This window comes from Dendrobates tinctorius, unplaced genomic scaffold (assembly GCF_039654945.1).
Source record: "Dendrobates tinctorius isolate UK_male_01 unplaced genomic scaffold, ASM3965494v1 ptg000079l, whole genome shotgun sequence".
Lineage (NCBI taxonomy): Eukaryota > Metazoa > Chordata > Amphibia > Anura > Dendrobatidae > Dendrobates > Dendrobates tinctorius.
The window spans coordinates 10,704,151-10,732,032 of NW_027361747.1; the positions used below are offsets into that span (position 1 = coordinate 10,704,151).

Genomic DNA, 27,882 nt, shown 5'->3' on the forward strand with positions numbered 1-27,882 from the left:
GTACAATACCTGTTGCTCATGTACATGGCCGAGCTCCCTTCCTGTTGCAAAAGTAAGCACACCCAGAACATTGCTTTTAAATATTTTTAATTAAAAACCAAAAGCTACTGGGTGCTCTGTAGTAAATATTGTAGGATCTTTCCAGTTGAAAAAAAGAGTAACTGAGTAATTCCTGCAACAATCACAGTAGGGCGCTTGACATGAATGATTTTCTCTTTTTTTTTTTTTTTGAAAAGCATCCAGTTTTGATCCCAGTGTTGGATCAAAGTCTGGGTCTGTGAAAGAAAAATGGAACGCACATGGCTGACATCCTTGTCCAATTTTCATGGACTGAGAGAACGTAGAAGCTTTTTTTTTTTCCCTCATCAGAGAAACACCTCCCATTCAGACCTCACATGGCACAAATGGAAATGCAATATTTTCTATTCCATATCTATAATATCCGATGTAAAAACCATCCATGACACTGGAGGACACATACAGAAGAGGGGCACCTGTGTAAGAACAGTATATGGGCCCTCTGCGGTCAAATAACGCCCAATCCCACCTGCTTTTAAGGTGAAAATAAGCCCCCTTACCTTTTGAGCCCTTGTTTGGCTGCACAGGCTAAACCAATGATATGTCCATGGATATGCCGATGTTCGGGGAACCTAACTGGTTCTGTAGCTGCAGATGCAATGTTTCTCAAGCGGTGGCAAATGCAATATTCCCTGATTTATGAATATATCAGCCATGTTTGGTGTGGATAGTAAAAATATTCTTGGAAAACAAGGTGGTCATACTATTCCACTAGGAGGTTCCTGTCTGGATAAGACCCTATATAACGCCTCATCAAGAGAAAAGGAAAAACAACATTTATTGCAGATCTCTGCACTATTTTTTTTGTAGTCATCTCCACTAGAAGCGTTCACAGATCCAATCCATAAGACATTTCTGTATTAATCCCTTTTTATTTTAGATTTATTAAATGTAAAATGTATTAAGTTTGTGCCTTACTGCTGTAAACGTACCCATAACCCTGAAGATGTAACATATATTCTGGTTGTGTTAGTGGATTATTTATGGCAGGTGTCCTGCTGGACTAACAAAATTGGTTATGGCAGCAAAAAGTGCGGTGGTGTTGTGTGAACTGGTTGTGGAGCGCCTTATCTCATTAGGGATATCTTGAGTGTGAGAGCCGCAGCGCTCCTTTACCGTCACATCCGAGTCATGCGTGTAGCATATGGCAGTGTTCATCACAAATGTACATTCGTCAAACCACTTGGGACAAGATACCATATTTGAGAAAAATAAAAGTTTTATTATATGCAACAAATTAATATTTACATATTAAGTCCAAGCTCTGCTTTCACATTCATGACGGTAACCTAAGGAAACAATAAAAATGAAGATTGTCAGCACAATGCAGCGCTGCAACACATCACATGTTTAATAATGTCAATAAACGTGTAAATTTTCATTATTGGCAGATCATGGTATGACAGAGGAGTCTAGAAAAGAATGCAATGCGTCAACACCCTCCAGTTAAACCGGCCACTTTGCTCAGCCATTATGACTTTTTGCTGATCTGTGACATTGGCTGAGGATTCATCCAATCTACATGGTGTTACACAACTGTATAGGTGAAGTGCTTGCACTGATTATCGAGGCGCTACAAGGAGCCAAAATACAGTATTACACGTTCTGTCTTGCTCTTCACCTGTGCCAACATGAGTCATGATGGGTGAGGGAGGGTGCATGCCATTATTGTAGTACAATGTATATAATGTGCCGGACCCAGATGAAGCTCTCAGAGTCCATAAGTAGTAACTTGCTTTAAATGTATTTTGTGCACGGGGGTTTTCTCAAGTTCATAAAATGGGTAAAATTGTTCGAATAAATTTTAATGTTTTTACAGACTCCCATGACAGCACCACAAGAGAGGGGATCCGCCCTTCAGGAACAGGAAACCAACTGATGCGTGGGAGAGGTGCCGCCCTTTTGTATCAGTTGGTTTCCTGATCTGGATGGATCCCAGGCCGACCGGTCGGTACAGGAAGCGGGGGGGTTGGGGGTTCTACCTCGGCCAGGTGCGGAGCTCCTGGAAGACGCCACGGGGTGGTCCTGGATGGGCTGTACGGCGGTGGCGTGAACAGCAGGGAGCGGTGTCCGGAGGATGTCCGCCTTCAAGGGGAAAAAAAAAAAAAGTCGCCGCCGGAGAGTATGCCCCCGGGGTCTCCCTGCTCCGGCGGCGTGTGGTGGCTGTGGTCGGGGGCGGCGCAGCTGCATGGTGCCGGTGACCGCTGTGTAAGGAACACCCGAGCGTCCCGCGTGACTTCCGGGTTATGCAGGAGGCGTATGCGGGGTCGCAGTGACGTCAGGGCGGCGCCACTGCGCAGGCACAAAGAATCCAAGATGGCGGCGCCCATCGGAATAGGCGCCGGTAAGCACCGGGTCACCGGCCAATAGCAGCACCAGCTGGGGGGGTGCCCAATCAAGGGGGGCATGTCTGCTGTCCGGAGGAGGGGTGTATAAGCAGGGCCCAAAATGGGTTCCATGCTTTTGGCCACATTATTGCACGCAGTAATGGAGAGCGAACGAGGGCGGCGGCAGCAGCGACAATCATCACTGCCGCCCCTAGAGGACCTTCATCAGGTCAAACAAAAGAAAAAGGAGTCCCGTGACAGGAGCGTGAGGGACAAAGTGACCAATCCAGTCATAAAAGCTCCTCTAGACAGGAGCATCGGCTGAGAAAGATCCCCCTCATTCTCCGGTATTTGATTGCTGTACTGGTAAGTGATCTACGTGAATGTTCACTCAGTGACGGGGCCCCCCTCTATGTTTTACTGCAGGGAACGAAATCCACGAGTAAAACAAAGCACAGAGAATGCGCACTTTGTGCATGCCCATTACCGGACTCATGCTCCAAGAGGTTGTGTCCCCCCTGTATCCAGCAGACAGTGGCGGAAGAATCGCCTGTAATAGCTGCAAGCTTAAAGGACATAGTCAGGGCAGAGATGAGGGAAACCCTGAAATCCCTGTCCCAACCGGAGAGCTTAACGGGTGGGGACCCTGTGGAGTCAGATTCCGCGGTAGAATGGAGAAGTAAGCACTCCCATGTCTCATCCTCCTCAGAGGAAGAGGATTCTGGCTGGTTTTGTCTGCCGCTTGACCGGGTGGACAAGCTGGTAAAGGCGGTGAGAGGAACAATGGAAGTGGAGGAGCCGAAACCTCAATTATCCATGCAGGATGTCATGTTCGGGGGGCTGGAGCAGAGAATGCGAAGGGTCTTCCCCTTGAATGAAAAGATTCAAGATTTAATCCGTAGAGAATGGAAGAAACCAGATGAGAGGTTCGCTACCACCAACCCTCAAACGTAGATACCCCTTCGATGATCCGGCGGTGAACACTTGGGACAAGGCCCCTAAATTAGATGCGGCAATCGCAAAGACATCAAAAAAATCCTCACTACCTTTCGAGGACATGCGGACCCTTGACGATACTTTAGATAGGAAGGCAGATACCTTCCTTAAAGGTACCTGGGAGATGGCAGCCGGTTCTTTAAGACCAGCAGTAGCCTCAACATGTACTGCCAGGTCCATGATGATCTGGTTGGACCAGTTGGCGTCTCAGTAGAAACAAGGGACACCTAGACAGACAATTCTTGGGGCCCTACCAGTAATCCAGGAGGCTGCAGCCTTCCTAGCGGACTCCTCTGCTGATGCGGTGAGAATGGCCGCCAGGGCAGCAGGACTCTCTAATGCGGCTCGTAGAGCCCTGTGGCTAAAGTGCTAGCAGGGAGACATAACATCCAGGTCAAAGCTCTACACTATCCCATGTGAAGGGGAATATTTGTTTGGAGCAGTCCTGGATGAGTTGCTTGAGAAAGCCGGGGACGATAAGAAAAAGTTCCCTAATCTATGGTCCACATCCTACCGACGTCTGTTCAATAGAAGGAGATTCGGTCAGGGTAGAAGGCGCAATCCTTCACCTAATAGAGACCGTCCCAGATGGGAGGATAGAAGGAGAAGAGGCACGGGCTTCATGTTCAGGCGTTCGTCAAGAGAGCGAAAGAAACCAGGCCAATGACTAGCAATTCCTGTGGGGGGTAGACTGTCAGCCTTCCTCCCAGCATGGTTGTAGATCACCAATAGTGACTGGGTGCGGAACGTAATATCCATCGGACTCAAGTTGGAGTTTAATTATGTTCCACGGGATACCTTTAAACCAACTCCCTTAAGATCTTCGCCTCTTGAACAAGCTGCTTTAGAAGCAGCAATCTTGAGCCTGTGCTTGAAAAAGGTCCTGGTAGAGGTTCCGGAATCAGAGAGAGATAGAAGCTTCTACTCTCCCTTGTTCCTGATCCAAAAACCGGACAAATCATTTAGAACCATTATTAATTTACGTTCCCTCAATTAGTTTTTAGTTAATCGCACCTTTAAGATGGAATCCATCAATTCAGCAATAAAGATGTTGTTTGAAGGGTGTTTTATGGCAGTCGTGGATTTGAAAGACGCGTACTATCATGTGCCTATCCACGCAGACTTCCAGCAGTTCCTGAGAGTGGCGGTTCAATGGGCAGTCTAATCTGTCATTTTCAGTTTAGAGCTCTTCCTTTTGGTCTTTCAGCAGCGCCCCGCGTATTTACGAAGATAGTGGCCGAAGTCATGGCTCATTAGTGGGAAGCTGATATCTTAATTGTCCCGTATCTAGACGATTTTTTGATTGTAGGGAATTCGGTGGATCATTGTCTATCCCAAATAGAGAAAGCTAGATCCAGACTAGAGAGCTTCGGATGGATAATAAATTACGAGAAATCCCGATTTGAGCCCTTAAGAGTCCAAAAGTTCCTAGGCTTACTGTTAAATTAAATTCAGAAACTCAGCAGTGTCTTCTGCCATCAGATAAGTTAGAACATATAAAACAGCAGGTACTTCGGGCAATGAATAAACCCTCCATGACCCTCAGGCAAGCCATGTCTCTGTTAGGCTCTCTAACCTCATGTATCCCAGCAGTAAAGTGGGCACAATTTCACACTAGATCCCTTCAGAGAGACGTCCTAGTTAGTAGCAGGGCCATAGAGGGGTCTCTACAGGGCCAGGTATCTTTAAGCCCTTTGACTCTTACATCTCTTAGATGGTGGCTTGATGACAATAACTTATCCTCAGGGGTGCCCCCCTGGGTGACGCAGATAACCCGCATAATAACCACAGATGCTAGCCCCTTGGGTTTGGGGTCCCCATATGGGGGAAATAGTGGTACAGGGACATTGGGATTCTGGAACTGAAACCTCATCTAACCAGAGGGAACTGTTGGCGATTGAGTTGGCAGTTAAAAAACTCATTATGTACCTACAGGGTCATCATGTGAGATCCCCTCGGACAACCAGGTAGCAGTAGCCTATGTCAACCACCAATGGGGAACACGCTCCAAGGCCCTGATGCGGATAACGGAATGTCTTTTTCAGATAGCCGAGGAAAATTTTCAATCTTTAACTGCGCTCCACATCAGAGGTAAAGACAACATGAAGGCAGACTTTCTAAGCCGCAGGGCCCTAAGGCATGGAGAATGGGCTTTAAACACGGACGTTCACAACCTGATTGTCCGCAAATGGGGTCAGTCGGAGGTAGACCTCTTTGCCACCAAAGAAAACAGAAAGGAAAAAACATTCTGCTCTCTGAACCCCAGGGAAAATCCACTGGCAGTGGACGCCTTCCTAATAAAATGGGACTTCTCTCTGGCATATGCCTTTCCACCATTAAGCCTCTTACCTCTGGTAGTAAGAAAGATCAGGGAAGATCGAGCAAGGGTCATATTAATTGCCCCATTCTGGCCCAGAAGGACCTAGTTCACAAGGTTGAGGACCATGTCAGTATGCGATCCCTGGGTACTGCCGAACCTTCCGAATCTTCTCTACCAGGGGCCAGTCAACCACCCACAAGTAGCGGCACTTCATTTGACGGCGTGGTGTTTGAGAGGGCACTGTTAAAGAATAGATGTTTCTCCAAAAATTTAATTGACACCCTCCTGAAAAGCAGGAAGCAAACTACTACAAATATCTATGTTAGAACCTGGATGCGATTCCTGTCCACCTCTGAGTTTAATATCAGGGATGGAATACCCACAAAGCAGATTCTAGAATTCCTCCAGAGAGGTCTCGAATTGGGTCTTTCCACAAGTACCTTAAAAGTACAGGTTTCAGCCTTGGGGGCCCTATTTACCTGTGATATTGCCAGCAACTATTGGGTGGCCAGATTCATCAAAGCGGCTACTAGTTCTAGACCTATACACAGGGATAAATGTATACCATGGGACTTAAATTTGATCCTTACAGCTATGACAGAGAAGCCATTCGAGCCTCTAGATTCGGCATCGCTAAAGGTTATATCCCTTAAGACAGCTTTTTTGGTAGCAATAACATCCGCACGTAGAATAAGTGATATACAGGCACTTTCCAGGTTGCCCCCTTATACAGAGTTCTTACAGGATAGAGTAATCCTAAAACCGGACCCGGCATACTTGCCCAAGGTAGCGTCACACTTTCACAGGACGCAAGAGATAGTTCTCCCTTCCTTCCTCCCTAATACTACCAACCCTAAAGAGCAGAAGCTTCATTTGTTAGATGTTAAAAGATGCCTACTAAAATATATAGCAGCCACTGATCCTTGGAAGAAAGAGAACGCGTTGTTTTTATCCTTCCAAGGTCCTAAGAAAGGGTTTAGGGTATCAAGACGCATGTTAGCAAAGTGGATTAGGGAGGCTCTCTCTCTTGCCTACACAGCAGGTGGTGGTCCGGCTCCACAGAATCTGAGGGCGCATTCCACTCGTGCCATGGCGTCATCTTGGGCAGAGAGATCTGAGTGTCAATTGACCAGATATGTAAGGCGGCCACCTGGTCATCTCCTTCCACCTTTTTTAACCACTATCGGTTAGATATGGGTGCCTCCTCGAATCTCACCTTTGGGCTAACAGTACTGCAGGCTGTAGTCCCTCCCTAAGTTAGTTTACATCTCTGTAATTCTCTCGTGGTGCTGTCATGGGAGTCCGAATAAAGTATTAAGTTACGTACCGGTAACGGTATTTTTCGGAAGCCCATGACAGCACCCTTAGTTCCCTCCCTTGTTCACATATAGGGGTGCACTCCCTTTAGAAGATTGTTTCACGGATTTACCTTATGTGGGAGATGGTATATAATTTGTAAATAGGATATATAGATTGTATAATAATAAATTTTATTTCTATAGCGCCGACATATTCCGCAGCACTTTACATTTCGGAGGGGATTTGTACAGACAATAGACATTACAGCATAAGAATAATCACATAGATTAAAACAAATACCAAGAGGAATGAGGGCCCTGCTCGCAAGCTTACAATCCATGAGGAAAAAAAGGGAGACACGAAAGGTGGGTGGTAAAAGTTGCCCTGATTGTATGGACCAGCCATAATGTTAAGTGTGTATCAGTACAGTGATATATCAGTGTGTATATATTCTGTGCCATTAACCATGGTAGCCTCTCAAGCTCTGTAATCCAACTGATGCGTGGGAGAGGTTCCGCCCTTTTGTATCTGTAGGTTTCCTGTTCCTGAAGGGCGGATCCTCTCTCTCATGGTGCTGTCATGGGCTTCCGAAAAATACCGTTACCGGTACATAACTTAATACTTTCCCTTCATTCTCAAGTGTACAGCTGTTTACCTAGATTACTGGCCACCCTGCAATCCCAGCCTAGCCAGTTACTTAGCACGTGACAGAAGCAGGCTTTATGCTTTACAGCTTGCTCGCGCCACTCTAAAGGTGGCCGGATCACTGGATCCCACCATCCTCATTGTTTATGCATTTCCATTCTACAAAGACAAAAATGTCTCCTCTAGCAGCCTTGGAAAGATTGAGCCAGGGACATGACCATGATGGTAATCCAAAGTGTCCATCTTCAGGAGAGCACTTTGTCTGACATAGCAGGAAACCGTGGCTGGGAGCGGGAAGCTCTTGAGATAGCTGCATCTTGAGAAAACCCCTTTAATATACGGAACTTATTATTTTTGCTACCTTGAAGTGCTGCCACTTTCTAATGTCACAAAAGTTAGTAATGGTGTGGTAAGATATATTAGATATCTAGAGGATGTATGAAGGCACACAGCATACTGCCTTAGAGCATTATAGTATGTAGATATCCTTCCATAAAAGCAGGCCTTCTAGGGATTGTGATTTTTAAATAAGGTGTCTAACAAAACATGGGGCAATTTTTGCAGCCAGAAAATCCAGCCAGTATGAAGTTATAGGCATAGAGGGGTACAGTAGGACCCCATAGAGATGTATAGGCATTGACCTCCAGCTTTGCACAGCTCAGCGTTGCTATATTATATATGAACATTTTAGGCTGAGTTCACACGTTGCATTTTTTTTGCGTTTCCGTGGCGGTTTTAACCGCGCGATTTTGCCGCGAAAAATAAGCATTCCATGCATTCCTATGGGATTCCGCAATGCTGTGCTAATGCTGCGGTTTTTACCGCGGCGGAATCGCTTTGCGATAAAAACCGCAGCATGCTCATTAATTTTGCGGAATCGCGGCGATCCCGCACCCATAGGAATGCATTGTTCCGCTTATTTCCCGCATGTGGCTGTGCACACCATGCGGAAAATAAGCAGAACAGTTGCGGATGGTACCCACGGTCCGGAGGAGAGGAGACTCTCCTCCGGGCTCTGGGTACCATATCCCTGTAAAAAATAGAATTTAAAATAAAAAAATATTGTTATTCTTATCTTCCGATGTCCCGCGCAGCCTTCCCGCCTCTCTCCACGCTCTCGTTCCCAGTAATCCTTTGCGAAAATGCCCGCGATGGCATTTGTTCTCGTGGGATCGCGAAGTCTCGCGGTCATTCGCGAGACGTCGCGATCCCGCGAGAACGTTCGTCATCGCGGGCATTTTCGCAAAGGATTACTGGGAATGGCTGCGCGGGACGTCGGAAGGTAAGAATAACACCATTTTTATTTTTTTTTTTACATTTCATCTTGGTCACACTTGTCAAGCACTATGTTTGACGAGTGTGACCAACCTGTCAATCAGTTCTCCAAGCGATGCTACAGATCGCTTGGAAAATGCTAGCATTCTGCAAGCTAATTACACTTGCAAAATGCTAGTTTTTCCGCGGGAAAATCGCGGGAATTTAAAATGCGATTTTCCCGCGGAATGGAATTCCGGAATTCTCGCGGTAATTTCCGCGAGAGTTCCGGTACGTGTGAACTTAGCCTTAGATTTAAAGAGATGTCCATTTTTAGCCGCCTTACACTTTTCCACATTTATGCGTATCTTCAGTTCTTTGCCTGGTAGAGAAGATGATACTTACAGGCTCAGGAGGAGTCAGTGGGGGGCTGGACGCTCTGTTCTTTGCCCTTGTCCTTCTCACATTTCTTCTTACATTCCTCACAGGTTTGGTGACAGTGCCTGAGGTACAGAAATATCATTAATACTTGGTGGTTCACAATTCAGCAGACACCAAATTCAATAAAAAAATACACATTGAAATTTTTACACTTTAACAAGACTCCTCTTCACTTTGGCGATTTACCAGAAAATGTCGTTTGTGCCAAAACTACCATCAAAATTAAACTTCAGTTTGTGGTCAGTACACTGAGGCTTCTACAATCAGTGTTTAATCAGCAGGAGATCATCACAGCAGGACTAGGTTTCACCAGCAAACCAGTCAGGCCAATCTGTGTAACCCCGCCCCCACAAATAGGGTGTGCGGGGTTATACAGGGCTCCGCATTCTGACCACTGCTACATCTACAGAAAAGAAAACAGGGAGTCCATCAACTCCAATCAGTCCAGTAAGGATCCCGTTACACTAAACAATGCACCAGCGATCCCGACAACGATGCGACCTTGTCAGAATCGCTGGTGCCTCGCTACATGATCGCTGGTGAGCTGCCAAACAGGCAGACACCAGTGAGGACGCTGGTATCCAAGGTAAATATCAGGTAACTAAGCGAGCGCATCACTTAGTTACCCACTGTGTACCTTGGATACCTGCGTGCTGGCGCTGGGAGCTGGTATCCAAGGTAAATATCAGGTAACTAAGCGCGCGCGTCACTTAGTTACCCGCTGTGTACCTTGGATACCTGTGTGCTGGCGCTGGTATCCAAGGTAAATATCGGGTAACTAAGCGCGCACGTCACTTAGTTACCCGCTGTTTACCTTGGAAACCAGCTCCCAATGCCAGCATGCAGGTATCCAAGGTACACAGCGGGTAACTAAGTGACACGCTCGCTTAGTTACCCGATATTTACCTTGGATACCAGCTCCCAGCGTCTGCTTACAGCGCTGGGAGCTCGCTGATCGTTGCTCTCCCGCTGCCACACGCAGCGATGCACGCTGGCCAATGGGAGACGAACAATCAAAAAATGGCCCGGGACATTAGAGCACGATCAGTGATACCCGGCGGGGGGCGTGCCACACAAAGCGATATCGCGAGATCGCTGTTGCATCACAAAATCAGCAATCTCGCTGTGTGTGACGGGGCCTTAAGTGATACCTTACTGGAATCAGGTTTCTGCCCCTATATCCTGCTGCTCTCAGATTTCATAGCAAAAACCTGCTGACAGACTCCCTTTAAGACATTGAAGAGGGAAGGTGGGGGTGGGTTACAAGCAGGGACTCCCCCCTATATAATGTGCACGTATACAAAGATGTCTTCTCTGTAAGAGAATCCTATTTGTGAACTTGAATAGTAAAAAGAATATGACATTTGGGAATAAATCTTTTACAATTTATGGCACATACTTGCGATTGAAAAATCCGGGACCAAACGGACCAGCAATACCAGGGGTAAATCCAGCTTCAAATGGATTCTGCACTCCCAGTTTCTCAAACTTTTTCTGGCATGTTCCAAAATAGGAAATCTTTCCAATGGTGAACCCCAGGAACCCGGCCACTGAGTCACGCAAAAGAACATTAGTTGTTACTTTACTTTTGTTCCCTTTTTTTGCACCCAGAAAAGGCTGCTATTGGTACGATACACACACAACATCTGCACCATGATAATCCTCACACTTACATGCTAGCTTTGGCAAGGAACCAAACCGTTTGTTTGCAGAGAGATATCCTGTGGGGGAAAAAATAAATCTAATGAGCTACAAGTTATTTCTAACATTTATATGTAGGGGGGAAATCGAACCCAAAAAGAATGTATCCATTCATGCTTAAAGCACAATTCAAGTCAAACCTAAAAGGTCTATATGTGATGTGAAGAGAATGCCTTTGTCTCTTTTTCCTTCTTTATGCAAGGTCCTTGATTGACAGCCCATGATGAATAGTGAGCGGGGGACAATTGTCAATGAGCAATGTGCCAAGATTCATCAAGAACTACTGCCAGAACTGCTGTCTGTTGATGAATCAGGTCATAACAGCCAGAGATTCTGTACTCATTTTTCAATCCTTCTTTCTCATGAAACATTTTGTATAAACTGCCCATGTGCACTGATCATCACAGTGTAGTAATAATACATTATGATGTATCTTGCGTTAAAACAACTGTATACATGTGATCACTTACCTTGGTGGATGAGGACTTGTGTGGCTAGCATGCTGGTAAGGGACAGAGGCAGAGCTGCAAGAACCAAAACCACAAATAATTATTAACATATTCGGATACGGCTGCAGACAAGCATAAGGGGCACTCAGATTTGTTTTATTTTTTTTTTTTTTATTGTTTCAAGGTTTGTTTTTTAAAGCACCATTCCAGCAAGATTTTATTTTTTTGCTGGAGTGGTGTCACTAATGTCTGCTCCCTGCCTCTAGTATGCCACTCTGGTCTTGCGCCCTCATCTTGTGAACACAGCTTCTGACAGTCACAAGTTCTCAATGTAAGTGTATTCTAATATAAGATACTTACATGTGACTTCCGGCTCATCCTGAAAACACTCGAGCGAAAAACACTGGAGTGGTGCTACAAGTTAAAACCAGGAGTGGAGCCTCAACCGTTACAAGCAAAACATGCAATATATAGACTGCCTATAAGCCCATTTACAAGGGCTGATAATGTCAAGGGGCTCGTTCGTTGTCTGATTGAATTGTTTGTCACCAATTCAATCATTGCTGTCGGCAGCACATTGCCCATGTATACAGAGGATGTGCTGCTGACAACACACATATTGTATGGGGACAGAACTATTGTGTTATACAGATTTGATGGCCCATGTGACCAGGGCCTTGAATGGGTGCTGGTTGTCTTGTATATACTCATTTGGTCCTCATCTATAGAGAGAATTTGAACCATGTAAATGAACCTTAAAGCGCCACTCAGGTGTTTTTGTTTTAACCGTTTCACTGATATCACTAATGTACGTTCCCTGCCTGTAGTATTATTCTTACCAGCCGCACTCTTCATCTGTTCTCGGCGACGCTCCGGTCAGTCATCAGCAGTGTGTGTCCTGCCGGATCTCTCCAGTGTCTACTGGTCGAGCCGAACCTCACTTCTCAATATAAGTCTGTGAGAGCCAGAGCAAGGCCAGAACGAGCCTCATAGACTTGCACTGAGAGCTGGTGACCGTTACCTGTGACTTCCCATCAGTCAGAAGTTGCAGTCGCAAGATGGTGGCACAGGACCGGAGCGGCGCCAGACAGAGCAATAGACGGCGGATGGTAAGTATATTATTAGCGGTAGGAAACAGACATTAATGGCGCCATTCCTGCAGTGAAATTAAAGAAAAAAAAACCATGCTAAAAGGGGGTGCTTTAAGATCTCAAGAGGAAAAAAAGATCCAGTGGATTGTGTATATTCAGAGAAATTCTCCCTGAAATTGCTTCTAGGGTGAATATTTCCATACACACAGTCCTTTGGAGTTTGTATGATGGTGCACAGAGCCATACCGCTCTGTACTAAAGGAGCCATACAGGCTCTGTGCCAATAATGTGCATGAGCCCCAGGGATGGAACCTAGAATGTACGGGTCATGTACGGGTCGGCCTCACAATTGTCCCAGTTATCATGGGAATGTCCTGGATTGTGGGTGAGGCCTGCATCCCCCCCAGCATTCCCGAACCTGCTCATCCCACACTCTAACACACAGTCTATTTCCAGCACAGAAAGTGTATACCAAATAATGAAGCCAAGTCCAGAGAGTATTGTTATAGCCTGACAACATATGATAGTGATTATATTGATTACCTCTGTACCAAAAACTCTCCTCTTTACATTCCTTTATGATTTTACCAAATTCGTCTCTGTGTCCATGGGAAGTAATAGGGCAATGCATCTATAAAGAAAGAAATACACATATTTTACAGATTCCTCTGGACTCTATTGGATGGAAGTGCACTGGGGGCGTGTCAGTGCAAAATTAGTGCTTCTTTAAAGTGCATGGCCACACCCACAGTGCACTTTGTTTGCTTTGCATATGGCTTCTACACTAGATTTCTCATGACTGGCAAAAGGCTATGCTCACGTTTCGTTTTTGTTGCCTTTTTAATACAAATTTTAAGCTGCGTTTTACAGTACCAAGCTAGGAGATTTCAGAAATCTCATGCAAACATTGTTTTCTCCCTGACTGACTTGGAAAACTGCTTTCAGCGTTTTTTCAGCCATAGAAAGCAATGAGTAAGGGGTACTTCACACTAAGCGAGATCGCGGATGAGTCACTGATTTTGAGACGCATCAGCGATCTCGCCAGCGATGTCGCTGTGTGTGGCACGCATCAGCGACTGCCCCCCCCACTGGGTATCACTGATTGTGCAGGAATTCCTGGGCCATTATTTGATCATTGGTCTCCCGCTGGCCAGCAGGCATCGCTGTGTGTGGCAGCGGGACACCAACGATCAGCGAGCACCCAGCGCTGTAAGCAGACGCTGGGAGCTGGTATCCAAGGTAAACAGCTGGCAATTAAGCGCCGCGCGTGCTTAGTTACCTGCTGTGTACCTTGGATATCAGCATGCTCGCGCTGGAAGCTGGTATCCAAGGTAAACAGCGGGTAACTAAGCGCCGCGCTTAGTCCTGATCGCTGGCGAGATCTGCCTGTTTGACAGCTCACCAGCGTTCATGTAGCGACGCACCAGCGATCCTGACCAGGTTGTATCGTTGTCGGGATCGCTGGTGCGTCGTTTAGTGTAACGGGACCCCAAGTGCAAAAACGCAGATATCAGGCTTTGCTGAGTTTTCTGTGAGAAAAGCATGTACAGCAGGATATGAAACCCATTTATTTTTGTGATTTTCCCAAGTGTCAACCATAATGTCTTGGTCTCCTCCCCTGAGAATGGCAGTAGGGATTAGCGCAGTTTAATTGAATAAGTGATGTGTGCAAAATAAGCATTGGCCAACCAACGTGTGACATTGAACAATACCTGACCAACTCAAGGGCTGACCAATGTGTTAAAGTAAACCATGTCCTACAAACTTAATGCACTGCCAATTTCTTAAGTAAACTATTCCTGACCAATTCACCTCCCGTCACTGTTACATTTGTAACTTTTTCGTTCAGAATAGTCACTATTATTTTTTCAGACAGAAAAATATTTTTCCACTAAATAATCTGATCAAATTGCCATTTTTTCATAAAATTGTTTTTATGGTTTCACATATGTACTGCATTGGTGGCCTGTGTTCATACTTCTGTGGTATAAGCAAAGCTGAACTTTGGGATCCTGAAAAACACATGAAAAACATAGCAAAACCCGCTTTTTGTAAGCAGATTCTTTACTGCCAAGAAAGCAGGTTTAGCCTGCAGAAAAAAACCGCAGCAAAAACACACCATGTGAACATAGCCTAACATAGTAATTTTATTTACACATACATTCAGTCACTTAATTTGTCTGGCAATTGGTTATATTATCAATGACACATAGGAGCACAAAATAAACTTTTTTTTTTTACACCGTCCATCGCGAGATATACAGTAAATACCTGATTTTACGGGTCATGTAGGTAACAGCTGATGGTGAATAGGCACTCATGTACAGCTATAGCAACAGTACATTGAGGTGCCCAAACACTGGCCTAAGGCCTCATTCAGACCTCTGTGTTCTACGTTTTTCATATATTGAACAAGTACCCATTATAATCTATGGGACTGTTCACATTTATTTTATTTTTTTTATAGGCACAGCACACAGATGGCATCGTATTGCAGTCTGTGATTAACAGGATTATGGACCGAGAACATAGTAACAGTTAGCAAGGCCAAAAAAAGACATTTGTCCATCCAGTTCAGCCTATATTCCGTCAGAATAAATCCCCAGATCTATTCATTTATTTATCTATAAGTAACAAGTACTGATGTAAGAAACACACAAATCAAACACTGATGACACAAAAAAAAATTAAAAAAAAATTTGTGTACATGAAAAATACTGATTGAGGTCTAAGAAGCAGATGTTTTAGGCTATGTTTATGCATAGAAAAATGTGTTACAGGATCTCTGCGACCCTCCCAATCTTCCGGTTACAGCTTATAGAAAATTTCATGCTACAGAAACATTAAAATGGCAAAAAATAGATTTTCAGTTGCAGAAATTTCTGTCACAAATCTGCTGCATGTGACAGTAACCATGATAGGCCTCCTTCACACGTATGTGAAAAACTGCTACCGGTGTCATCAGTGTTTCGCATCAGTGTATGGTCCGTGTGTCCACTTTCCCCCTCATCAGTGTACGGTCCGTGTGTCCATTTCCCCCCTCATCAGTGTATGGTCCGTGAGTGCGTTTTCCCCCTCATCAGTGTACGGTCCGTGAGTGCGTTTTCCCCCTCATCAGTGTACGGTCCGTGTGTCCGTTTCCCCCTCATCAGTGTACGGTCCGTGTGTCCGTTTTCCCCCTCATCAGTGTACGGTCCGTGTGTCCGTTTCCCCCTTATCAGTGTGTACGGTCCGTTTCACCCCTCATCAGTGTACGGTCCGTGTGTCCGTTTCCCCCCTCATCAGTGTATGGTCCGGGAGTGCGTTTTCCCCCTCATCAGTGTACGGTCCGTGTGTCCGTTTCCCCCTCATCAGTGTACGGTCCGTGAGTGCGTTTTCCCCCTCATCAGTGTACGGTCCGTGTGTCCGTTTCCCCCTCATCAGTGTACGGTCCGTGTGTCCGTTTCCCCCTCATCAGTGTACGGTCCGTGTGTCAGTTTTCCCCCTCATCAGTGTACGGTCCGTGTGTCCGTTTCCCCCTTATCAGTGTGTACGGTCCGTTTCACCCCTCATCAGTGTACGGTCCGTGTGTCCGTTTCCCCCCTCATCAGTGTATGGTCCGGGAGTGCGTTTTCCCCCTCATCAGTGTACGGTCCGTGTGTCCGTTTCCCCCTCATCAGTGTACGGTCCGTGTGTCCGTTTTCCCCCTCATCAGTGTACGATCCGTGTGTCCGTTTCCCCCTTATCAGTGTGTACGGTCCGTTTCACCCCTCATCAGTGTACGGTCCGTGTGTCCGTTTCCCCCTCATCAGTGTACGGTCCGTGTGTCTGTTTTCCCCCTCATCAGTGTACGATCCGTGTGTCCATTTCCCCCCTTATCAGTGTACGGTCCGTGAGTGTGTTTTCCCCCTCATCAGTGTACAGTCCGTGTGTCCGTTTCCCCCTCATCAGTGTAGGTCCTTGTGTCCGTTTCCCCCTCATCAGTGTACGGTCCGTGTGTCCGTTTCCCTCTCATCAGTGTACGGTCCGTGTGTCCGTTTTCCCCCTCATCAGTGTACGGTCCGTGTGGCCATTTTTCCCATCAGTGTACTGTCCGTGTGGCCATTTTTCCCATCAGTGTACGGTCCGTGTGGCCATTTTTCCCCATAAGTGTAATCAGTGGTTTTCCGGTACAAATGAAATTACAAATCTTCTCCTATACTTTGTAATGTTAAAACATGGACGTCATCTGTGAGCTGTACGAGTTTTACAACGACCCATAGACTTGTATTGGCCCCTGTCATCATGGCTGTCGGAAAAAAAACGGACATGTGAACAGTAGCATAGATTATAATGGGTACGTGCTGTATCCGTGAAAAAAAAAAATGGATACCACCCGTACTGGAAACATGGACTTGTGAAGGAGGTCTCATCCAAATGTCAGTGATTCATTCACAATAAAAAAAGAGACTGATTTTCAATCATTGTTCTTGATCAGATTTTTATCAGTGTTTGATCTGTGTAAGATTTTATCGCAGAAAACAGAGAAGGATAATGCCAGCTCACAGTGGAAGTTTGTAGGAATCCTGCGCGCACGGAACCACGAGCCGACCACTCATGCATAGCAATTGCAGGAAAAGGAAGAAATGTTCCAACTTCTGGTATAATTTTCAGAGTACGGAAATCTTTATTCCATCAAAAAACAATTTAAAAAAAATAGTGGACAGGAACAGGAGCAAGCGACGCGCTTCAAACGTTTCAAGCGACGCGTTGCTTGCTCTTGCTCCTGTCCACTATTTTTTTTAATTGTTTTTTGATGGAATAAAGAATGCTCTGATAATTTTACCAGAAGCTGGAACATTTCTTCCTTTCCCTGTAAGATTTTAACAGCAGTTTTAGTTCTTTTGTTTTTTGGAGAAGTTTATCAAGTTTCTATCAAAACATGAAAAAACGGACAGAGCGAGGACGCAACAAGCATGGGATCAAAGTTCTATCAGTTATTTTTTTCACAAAGTCATAGACTTGAATTGGCAAGTTTGAGCTCGGCCCCCAAAAATCCACTGACATATGAAGAGTCCAATAAACCATCATGGATACAAGTTCTATCATTGAAATACATGGATAGAGCGAGTACCTGAAAAATTGTCGTCTGACTATGCCCTTCGTGCATGTTCCCACGTAGCATAAAGGCTGCGCTTTTTCTGCTGCATCTTTTTTATGTGGAAAATCTGCAGCACTTAAAAGTTTTAAGTGGATGTGATTTCAAGAAATCGTGTGCCTGCTGCATTTATATAGACACCGGGAATTGTATGTTTCTGGGACATTTTTCACTATAGACTCCTACTGCATCCTGAAAAAGCTCATGTAAAATCAGAATTCTTTTGTTTAAGTGCATAACTGAGGTTTTTCTACATGAAAAAAAGGCATTCCAAACCGTTGTGTCAAACAAAGCATAAAAACAACAACCTGCAATAAAAAATGAAAAACTATTGCATTTTTGGGGTGCAAGAAAAAAAAAAAACTCAGTGTTTGTGCATGTGTGAACACAGGGCCGGCCCGAGAGATTACGGCGCCCTAGGCGAAACTATTTTGTTGCGCCCCTACTATTCTTGGCAGTAGATGAAAACTTTGGATATAAATTTAGGAGCAAAATAAACCACAACAACAATGATTAATTAACTCTCTCCTAACTCTTTAATCTTCTGAGAAGTTGTATAGGACAAATATATACAAAGTAATCAATAACACAAAACAAAAACGACCATAGGTAATTAAAATTTTTGTTTCCTTGCCTTTTTTTTTTTTTTAAAAGGATGACACTAAGTCACCGAGATTAATTTGTTTAGCAACTTCAGATTCTATCGAAATTGTTGCCAACCCAACCAACCTCTCTTGCGTCATATTTGCCCTTAAATATGTACACTTTTCTTTCCATCCCTAAAACTTTTTGCCTTTTGAGAAGATATTTTTATAAAACATGGTCATATGGTTAGCTATGGCCTAGTGAAATGCGCCATTATGTTATGTAGGGTTACAGGGAATATAGTTCACATTAGTGTGCAGCCAGAAGGAAATGTGTACAGTGAAATAAGAAGGACAAAGAGGAGCGCTACACGGGCGAATGTGTGCGGGGAGTGCCTGTCGGGTAAAGTACACGCCCTTACTATAATGGGGGGTGGAAGTAAGTGAAAGGTAACCTAGAATTACAAGTCTAGAGCCATGGAGGGTGGAAATAAGTGAAAGGTAACCTAGAATTACAAGTCTAGAGCCATGGAAGCAATCATTGAATTCACATATGTTGATTTTGTTTAAGCCACAGGAAAATTAATTAAAAAAGAAAAAACTGGGACAAGTTTACAAATGAGAGATTTGATGCAGAAATTTCTATGACTGCTCTATTCATCTAGATGGAGCTTGTGGAAATCCAAGAATCTGGAATACGTCTTTTGAGCTGCTCGGTATAAGGTCTCATTATGGTTTGTTTGTTTTTTCCTTTTTGCCTCTGGGAAATAAAAAACAAACAAACAAAAAAAATGAAGCCGTATTAATTCAGTGTGTGGGATATGATTCTCAACTATATTTGCTCCGTGTTTCCATATTTCTCATATGAACAAAAAAAAATAAAAAGCCAAATTTCTCCTAGTTCCTACATAGTGGAGATGCTGCTTTTTTTTCCTGCATGTTTTCCGCAAGTGCCTGCACTGAAATACACAACTGCAATTTACTGTGTTTACGTTTATTTTATTTTTTTTTTATACATTTTCCCTAAATTTTGAGTGTGTTTTTGTTTCGGCATATTTTCTTATGTAGAAAAATATCAATATGCAATTGCAACTGTATGTCCTAAAAAAACAAACAAAAAAAACACGAACTCCCTTCTTGCCCCCCTCCCACACCATCTTTGAAAGCCAGCGGGCATATTATTTCATGAAATCACATCCACTATGTTCAGACTGCTAAAAGCAGTGAATTTTTCTATATAAAGAAAAATGCAGTGGGGAAAACAAAACAAACAAAAAAAAAATGAAGACAAAGGGGACATGGCCCCAAATAGTGAGCAGATGTTACACGGATGGCTATCCTTTTTTCCCACTGACCCATTAACTTTCATTGGCGAGTTTGATCCGTAACGCGGATAAAAAATGTACGAGTCTCCTGAGCTTGCTCCGAGAAAAACACAGATGGAACACTTGTGATAAACTGCCATGTGAATGAGGCCCTAGAGGGATGGTGCCTGATGGTGTCTGTGCTCATGGCTATATTATAACGCTGATAATAGGGCTGAAATAAAGTGGCACAAGTCCTGTACTGCACACAAGGGCTCCTTCTTCTCTATCCTGTATGAATACAACTGAAACTACAAATTCCGCCATGTTGCATAAGACTCTGCATGTACAGATGTATGAATAAGCATTGCTGCAAGTATACGTTAAAGGGGTTGTTCACTACTTGAACAACCCAATCTCAATCCTTATGGGTCCCCCTTGTAATATGAAAACACACATACTCACCTCTGATGCTGTTTCGGCGGTGTCACTGGCTCTCCCGGGGATCATGTGATACTTTTATGCCAAGCAATCCCTGCAGCCAATCAGCTCTGGCTTCACTCTTCGTGCCTTTGGACAGATCACATACTTGCAGATTAAGGCCAGAATCACACATGTGAGAAAATCGGACGAGTCTCGCATCTTAATACCCGGCACTCGTGAGCGGAGCGTGCGGCTGCATGTATTTCTACATGCTCTGCTCCCGAGTGATGGCGTCAGTGTCGAGTATTAAGATCTGAGACTCGTCTGAGTTTCTCGCATGTGTGATCCTGGCCTGAGAGTGGATGTTGGCCTCTCATTTCCTTCGGATGTCAATAACGTTTGAAGGAGAAGAGAGTGAAGCCAGCAATGACTGGCTGCAGGGATAGCACAACATAAAAGTGTCATGTGATCCCTGGGAGAGCCAGTGCCAACACTGCAGGAACGGCGCCAGCATCGCAGGTGAGTATGTGTGTTATTCTTTTATAAGTGATAAACATAGGGATTGAGAACGGATTGTACAAGTAGTGACAACCCCATTAAATTTTTTATTACGACTATATCAGTACATATGGAGTCCAACTAAATGTGTATGGCGTTACACAAAGATTGTGCGGCTTTATACTATGGCCTCATTCAGAAGTCGGTATTTTTCACCTACAGAAAAAAAATGCTATGGATGTCATCAGTATTTTTCCCATATGGATAAATAAATTGTAAATCTTCTCCTATCCTTCGCAATTTTAAACATCCACAGCACAAGGATGGTACATGGATAGAAGTCTATGGGTTCAATCAGCACTTTTCATCCACGCTGCCAGAAAAAAAAACAAAAAAGCAGGCGTCTTCCTGAGTTTTGCATGGACACACGGTTTGTGAAAAAACACGGACAAGTGAACAGCCCCATAGTCTATAATGGGAATATTTCGTATCTGTGAGAAACACTGTTCTCATACATTTACATGACACCTTTTTGACTACATGATCAAAACCACGTTAGTAATCGCACCAAAAATACATACAATTCTACAATCATGTTTTTGGAAAACATGGCTTTTACAGGTGAAGAGTTTTGGCCTAGTTTTTTTTTACCATGAAAAAAATAATGCAGCGTTTCACAGTTCCAGCAAAGTGAGTGAGATTTCTGAAGCCTCGTGCACATGCAGATTACTGGACTTTTTCTTTGCAGATTTGAATTTTCAAAATCGTTTTTACAAAATTTGCAGTCAATTCTTTAAGATTTTTTTTTACTTTGTCAACACTCTGGTTTCTGCAGCAAAAAAACTCTGTTGCAAATATTCTGTGTGTGAACACACCCTAATTTGAACATGCTTCACCTTAAAAAAAAAAAAAAATCCTAGTTGATAATGCATTGCAATACTGTATACGCCGTACGGCGGTCTGATTTACTGCGCCTGAGCAAATTACGCGCAGGCGCAGTGAATCATTCGGCTGATCCTGGCGGCAGATGTGCGACGTGTCGACAGGCAGAGGAAGCCGGTCACATTAAAGGGGTTTTCCCACGAACGAAAGTTCATTTTAAAAATTGTCTGTACCTGACCATGTACGGATCATACCACATCTCCTGGGCAGGGGAGGTCGCAAAAGACAATACTGACATTACAGTAGGGGATCACAGAGAATTCATTTTGTGAGATAAAATATCTCACTGACTGTTTTTAAACGATATTTTACCTCACAAAATGTATCCTCTGCAATCCCCTACTGTAATGTCAGTATTGTCTTTTGCTTCCTCCCCTGCCAGCACATGGGGTACACAGGTCAAAGAAGAGATGACATAAGAGGGGAAGACAGCAGATGGGGGAGACAGACAAGGGGGACAGCACATGGGGTAGACAGGTCAAAGAAGAGAGCACAGACGGGAGAAGTCAGCACCTGGGGAAAGAGAGAGTGGATAGGTGGGTGAGCACATGGGGGGGGGGGATTCTTAACGCTGCAAAGCCTGCCCCCGTTATGACACTACCGCCCTCCCGATGTGATAGATTAGATGGAGGCCTGATGCTATCTATATAAAATTGTGTGTGTGTGTCACCAACCAATCACAAAGCATCTTTCATTTCACCAGAGCTGTTTAAAAGAAGCTGAGCTGTGATTAGTTGCTATGAGCAACAGTTTTCCCACTCCAGAAAACACCTCAGTACACACTGACTGGGTGGGAGAAATCTAGCATCCCCGGGAATATAAGCTCCTAGCCATTGTCTGCCCCCCAGAAAGGAGCACAGAGCACATGACAAAAATGAATCCCCCCTTCCTGCTCATATACCCATCACACATCCTCCATCCCACAGGCACATCTTCCCTCTTAAGGGGATCTCCGGTATGGAAGTTAGGGCAAATCCCTCAGCGCTCTGATACTGACACCAGGCTTCTATTAAAGGGATCATTGGTATGGAAGTCAGGGCAAATCCATCCAGCGCTTTGGTTTTGACCCCAGGGTCTCTTAAAGGTATCATTGGTATGGAAGTTAGGGCAATTCCACTAAGCGCTCTGGTTCTGACCCAGGGTCTCTTAAAGGTATCATTGGTATGGAAGTTAGGGCAATTACACTAAGCGCTCTGGTTCTGACCCCAGGCCCCTCTTAAAGGGATCCCCGGTACGGAAGTGAGGGCAAATCCGCTCTGCGCTCTGATTCCAGGCTTCTATTAAAGGGATCATTGGTTTTGAAGTCAGGGCAAATCCATCCAGCGCACTGGTTCTGTCCCCAGGCCTCTCTTAAGGGGATCCCCGGTATGGAAGTTAGGGCAATTCCACTCAGCGTTCTGGTTCTGAACCCAGGCTCTCTTAAAGGGATCTCTGGTATGAAAGTCAGGGCCATTGCCTTCAAATGCTCTGGTACTGACCTCGGGCTCTCTTAAAGGGATCTCCTGTATGGAAGTTAGGGCAAATCCCTCAGCGCTCTGAATCTGACCCCAGGATTCTATTTAAAGGATCATTGGTATGGAAGTCAGGGCAAATCCACTCAGCACTCTGGTTCTGACCCCAGGCCCCTCTTAAAGTGATCCCCGGTATGGAAGTCAGGGCTCTGGTTCTGACGCCAGGCCTCTCTTAAAGGGATCCCCGGTATGGAAGTGATGGCAAATCCACTCAGCACTCTGGTTCTGACCCCAGGCTGACGGGATGATGGGGGATATTAGGGGTAGTAGTCCGGTGGCTCTGGCTGACGAGATGATGTGGGATATTAGTGGTAGTAGTCCGGTAGCTCTGGCTGACGAGATGATGTGGGATATTAGGGGTAGTAGTCCGGTGGCTCTGGCTGACGGGATGATGTGGGATATTAGGGTTAGTAGTCCGGTGGCTCTGGCTGACGGGATGATGGGGGATATTAGGGGTAGTAGTCCGGTAGCTCTGGCTGACGGGATGATGTGGGATATTAGGGGTAGTAGTCCGGTGGCTCTGGCTGACGGGATGATGGGGGATATTAGGAGTAGTAATCCGGTGGCTCTGGCTGACAGGACGATGTGGGATATTATAGTGAATGTGGCTACGCGGAGTGGGCGGGGCTCTACACTCAGCTTTATATATAGATATAATCATTATAGTTTGTTATAACTAACCATAGTTAGTTACTATGCCCGGGCAGCGCCAAGCTTTTCAGCTAGTATAATATAATGAAAAAGTATTAAAAATAACCTAGCCCAAGTCCGATAATTCAGAATATTTGGTACTAGTTTTATCTGACATACGGCACAAAATGGTCAGTTCTTTCTGTTCAGCAAAACCAATCTGTACAGACAATATGTCGTACGTGTTGATAAGGACGTCACTATATATGTAGGTTTTCTTTTGGTTGTATATCTTTCGATTCCCTGCGTGGTGGGATCTGTATACTAAAGCCTTGCATTACTCATGTAGAAAGCGCTCGATGTAACAGAAAAAGTTAGTGAACAATTGAGGATATATAAACACTTCTCCGCCGTGCGCCATCACACGCATCTACACGCCTTACGAATGATAGGTGTGAATATGAAGATAATAGGAATACGCTCAACTGCGTTGCCACATATCTAGTACAATACATAAACATCACTATATGCGAACATTCATATTCTCTATACACATCTCTGCACACAGATAGAAATCAGTGATTTCCAATTATAGCAACACTACAACTCTTTGCATGCTGGGAGTTGTAGTTTTGCAGCAGTTGAAGAACCACAAGTTGGAGATCACCGAGTCAATATAATAATGACTTACTAGATTTTTCTTTTCTGGAGCAGGGCTAGTGCCCTGGTCTGGAGCTTGTTGGGTGTCTGGAGCTTGTTGAGGGTCTGTAGCCATATTTTCTGTCAGTAGATAGCAGAGAATGAAGGTCCCCTGCACAATGAGCTTGAGCTGGAGCAGGCTGCTGTTATGTCCTGCAGTTAGGAGGGCGGAAGAGATTACCAGGACACTCCCAATACTAGATGACGTGAGAATGTCTAGAGGGCCTGGAGAGGGAATCACTCACTCTAAATACATACATTGAGCAGAGTGTGCCTAAAATCATTCCCACCTAAATACAGACCCTACAAGGGTAGCCGTACTATGCAATAGTAAAAAAAAAAAGTTAAAAAAATCTTATGTCCTTGATTAGCCCTCTGCTGCTAAGTTGGTACTTTGTAAGGGCATGTTTCCATGTAGCCAGAGGCGTGGTTAGGGGCTCAGCTCAGGGGGGCGAAACATCAGATTGAGCCCCTGACTAGGTAACCCTGATTACAACTATGGTGGCACACCCTAAGGCCCGGAGTCACACTTGCGAGAAACTCTCACGAGTCTCACGTCTCAATACCCGGCAGTGCCGCTGGCACTTGGACCGGAGTGCTCAGCTGCATAGAAATACATGCAGCCGCACACTCCGGTCCCGAATGCCGGCGGCAGTGCCGGGTATTGAGACGTGAGACTCATGAGAGTTTCTCGCAAGTGTGACCCCAGCCTAATAGTGGGTGTAGGCGAACCTCAGCAGATGACCGCACGATTACTAAAAGTTATCTCTATGCAAAGACGAACACTGATATCATAGCTCCCAACTGTCCCAATTCTCGCGAGACAGTCCCGTTTTTGACCCCCCCACCAGCGACTCTATTTTTCCCGCACTGCACTGAGCCGCCATGCCCCCCCATGCACCGACCCATCCTCGCCCACCCAGAGACCCACCGGCCACTGCAGCCCCTCACTGATGAATCCCAGCAATGACGTCGCTGGGATTCTCTGTGCACACAGGACCTGTGATGAGGTCACAGGAGGGGGGAAGTCAGGGGTCACATGATCAGGGGCCTCTGATCATGTGACCCGACTGCCCCGTTAAGGTAATTTCAAAATGAGGTAATTTCGGGAGGAGATTGTGACGGAACCATGGAGGCACTTCAGGAAATGCTTCAGATCCATCACCATGTCCTCCTTCGAGAGTGCGGACAGCGGGATCACTTTGGAATCGGGGATGCCGGCCATGTGAGCAGATCATGATATGTCCTGCATTGGGAGGCTCAGGTGGGCATTACAATGGGAGCCGAGCTGTTATAGTACCGTTATAGAATCTTTCTTTATTTCTTTCTCTCTCTCTCTGTTTCTTTCTCTGTTCTTTCCTTCTCTCTCTGTTTCTTTCTCTCTCTGTTCTTTCTTTTCCTCTCTTTTTCTTTCTCTCCCTCTGTTCTTTCTTTCTCTCTCTAATCTTTCTTTCTCTCTCTCTGTTCTGCTGTTTCTTTCTTTCTTTCTTTCTTTCCTTCTCTTTTTCTTTCCCCCTTTCTTTCTCTCTGTTCTTTCTCTTTCTTTACTTCTTTCTTTCTCTCTCTCTGTTCTTTCTCTGTCTCTCTGTTCTTTCTTTCCCCTCTTTCTTTCTCTCTATCTCTCTGTTCTTTCTTTCTCTCTCTGTTCTTTTTTCTGTCCCCTCTTTCTTTCTCTCTGTGTTCTTTCTTTTTTCTCTGTTCTTTCTTTCCCCTCTTTCTTTCTCTCTGTTCTTTCTTTCTTTCCCCTTTCTTTCTCTCTCTCTGTTCTTTCTTCCCCTCTTTCTTTTTTTCTCTCTCTGTTCTTTCTTTCTTTTTTTCTCTTTCTCTCTCTGTTCCTTCTTTCCCCTCTTTCTTTCTCTCGATTGCTCTGTTCTTTCTTTCCTTCTTTCTCTCTCTATTCTTTCTTTCTTTCCCCTTTCTTTCTCTCTATGTTCCTTCTTTCTTTCCCCTCTTTCTTTCGCTCTCCGTCTGTTCTTTTTTTTCTGTTCTCTCTTTCTTCCTCTCTGTGTTCTTTCTCTTTCTTTCTTTTTCTATGTTCTTTCTTTCTCTCCCCTCTTTCTTTCTTTTTCTTTCCCCTCTTTCTTTCTCTCGATCGCTCTGTTCTTTCTTTCCTTCTTTCTTTCTCTCTCTATTCTTTCTTTCTTTCTTTCCCCTTTCTTTCTCTCTATGTTCCTTCTTTCTTTCCCCTCTTTCTTTCGCTCTCCGTCTGTTCTTTTTTTTCTGTCCTCTCTTTCTTCCTCTCTGTGTTCTTTCTTTCTCTTTCTTTCTTTTTCTATGTTCTTTCTTTCTTTCTCTCCTCTCTTTCTTTCTTTTTCTTTCCCCTCTTTCTTTCTGTCTGTTCTTTCTCTTTCTTTCTTTACTTCTTTCTTTCTCTTTCTTCTTTCTTTCTTTCCCCTCTTTCTTTCTCTCTCTGTTCTTTCTTTCTTTCACTCTTCTGTTGTTTTTTTCTGTCCCCTCTTTCTTTCTCTCTCTGTTCTTTCTTTCTCTCTCTGATCTTTTTTTTCTTTCCCGTATTTCTTTCTTTCTTTCTTTTCTTTCTTTCTGTTCTTTCTCTTTCTCTCTCTGTTCTTTTTCTGTCCCCTCTTTCTGTCCCCTCTTTCTTTCTCTCTGTGTTCTTTCTTTTTTTCTCTGCTCTTTCTTTCCCCTCTTTCTTTCTCTCTGTTCTTTCTTTCTTTCCCCTTTCTTTCTCTCTCTCTGTTCTTTCTTTCGCTCTCTGTTCTTTCCCCTCTTTCTTTCTCTCTCTGTTCTTTCTTCTTTCTCTGTCCTTTTTTCTCTCTCTGTTCTTCCTTTCTCTATCGCTCTCCTTTCTTTCTCTCTGTCTGTTTTATTTTCTCTCTCTCTCTCTGTTTTCTTTCTTTCTTTTCCTTAGTACCTGTCAGTGTGCCCACAGTACCAGTCACTGTGCCCATAATGCCAGCCACTGTGCCCTCAGTACCAGTCAGTGTGATCAGCAGTGCTAAATGGGTGTGGTTAGACGTGGACATGGGTGTGACAAGTTGTGAAATGGGTGTGGTTGGGGCGTGGCCTAAAATTTGCTGCGGCGAGCTGCCTCTCTTTCCGTTCTTCAGTCGTTCACTTTTCCTGTTTCTTCCATCTGGCCCAGACCGACATGACAACTTCTGCTGCAGAGTTTACAATACACAATCGACTTCTTAAATTTCCAGCACTGCACCCATCTATCCCCAACCTGTACAAATGCCTCATTCAGCTGTTACCCCAATGCTGTGACTCTGCTGCAATATGTGTCCCTATTACTGCACCTGATGCTTGCCACAATAACAATACTCCTTGTGTTACTCCACATAATAATGCTCACCATTGTGCCCCTTATAAAGTAAAATGTCTTCTTTGTGCCCTCTAGATGATAAAATTGCCCTCTAGAAAATATTAATGCCACTTTTTGCCTCCAGAAAGTGCCGCCGTCACTTGGGACCGGAGTGTGCGGCTGCATATCTTTCTATGCAGCCGCACACTCCGGTCTGAACCGCCGGCGGCAATGTCGGGTATTGAGGCGAGAGACTTGTGGGAGTTTCTCGCATTACACATGCAAGTGTGACCTCGGCCTAACATAAGT

The 27,882-nt window shown here is 44.7% G+C and overlaps 1 protein-coding gene across 2 annotated transcripts; it reads right to left on the bottom strand.

Annotated features, from left to right (window-relative positions):
• Positions 1 to 1,279: 1,279 nt before the first annotated feature.
• OCIAD2 (OCIA domain containing 2) lies at positions 1,280 to 24,496 on the bottom strand. 2 transcript variants are annotated; one of them, XM_073583514.1, is made up of 7 exons: positions 24,301 to 24,496; positions 13,145 to 13,232; positions 11,532 to 11,585; positions 11,034 to 11,081; positions 10,760 to 10,910; positions 9,325 to 9,422; positions 1,280 to 1,367 (listed from the first exon to the last, which is right to left on the bottom strand). In XM_073583514.1, exons 1-6 carry the CDS (start codon positions 24,382 to 24,384, stop codon positions 9,329 to 9,331), a joined length of 519 nt encoding a protein of 172 aa, XP_073439615.1. In that variant the 5' UTR covers positions 24,385 to 24,496; the 3' UTR covers positions 1,280 to 1,367; positions 9,325 to 9,328. The 2 variants fall into 2 exon arrangements, with proteins under 2 accessions (XP_073439615.1, XP_073439616.1); XM_073583515.1 differs by lacking the exon at positions 24,301 to 24,496 and adding an exon at positions 20,071 to 20,204.
• Between the last annotated feature and the right edge of the window lie 3,386 nt (positions 24,497 to 27,882).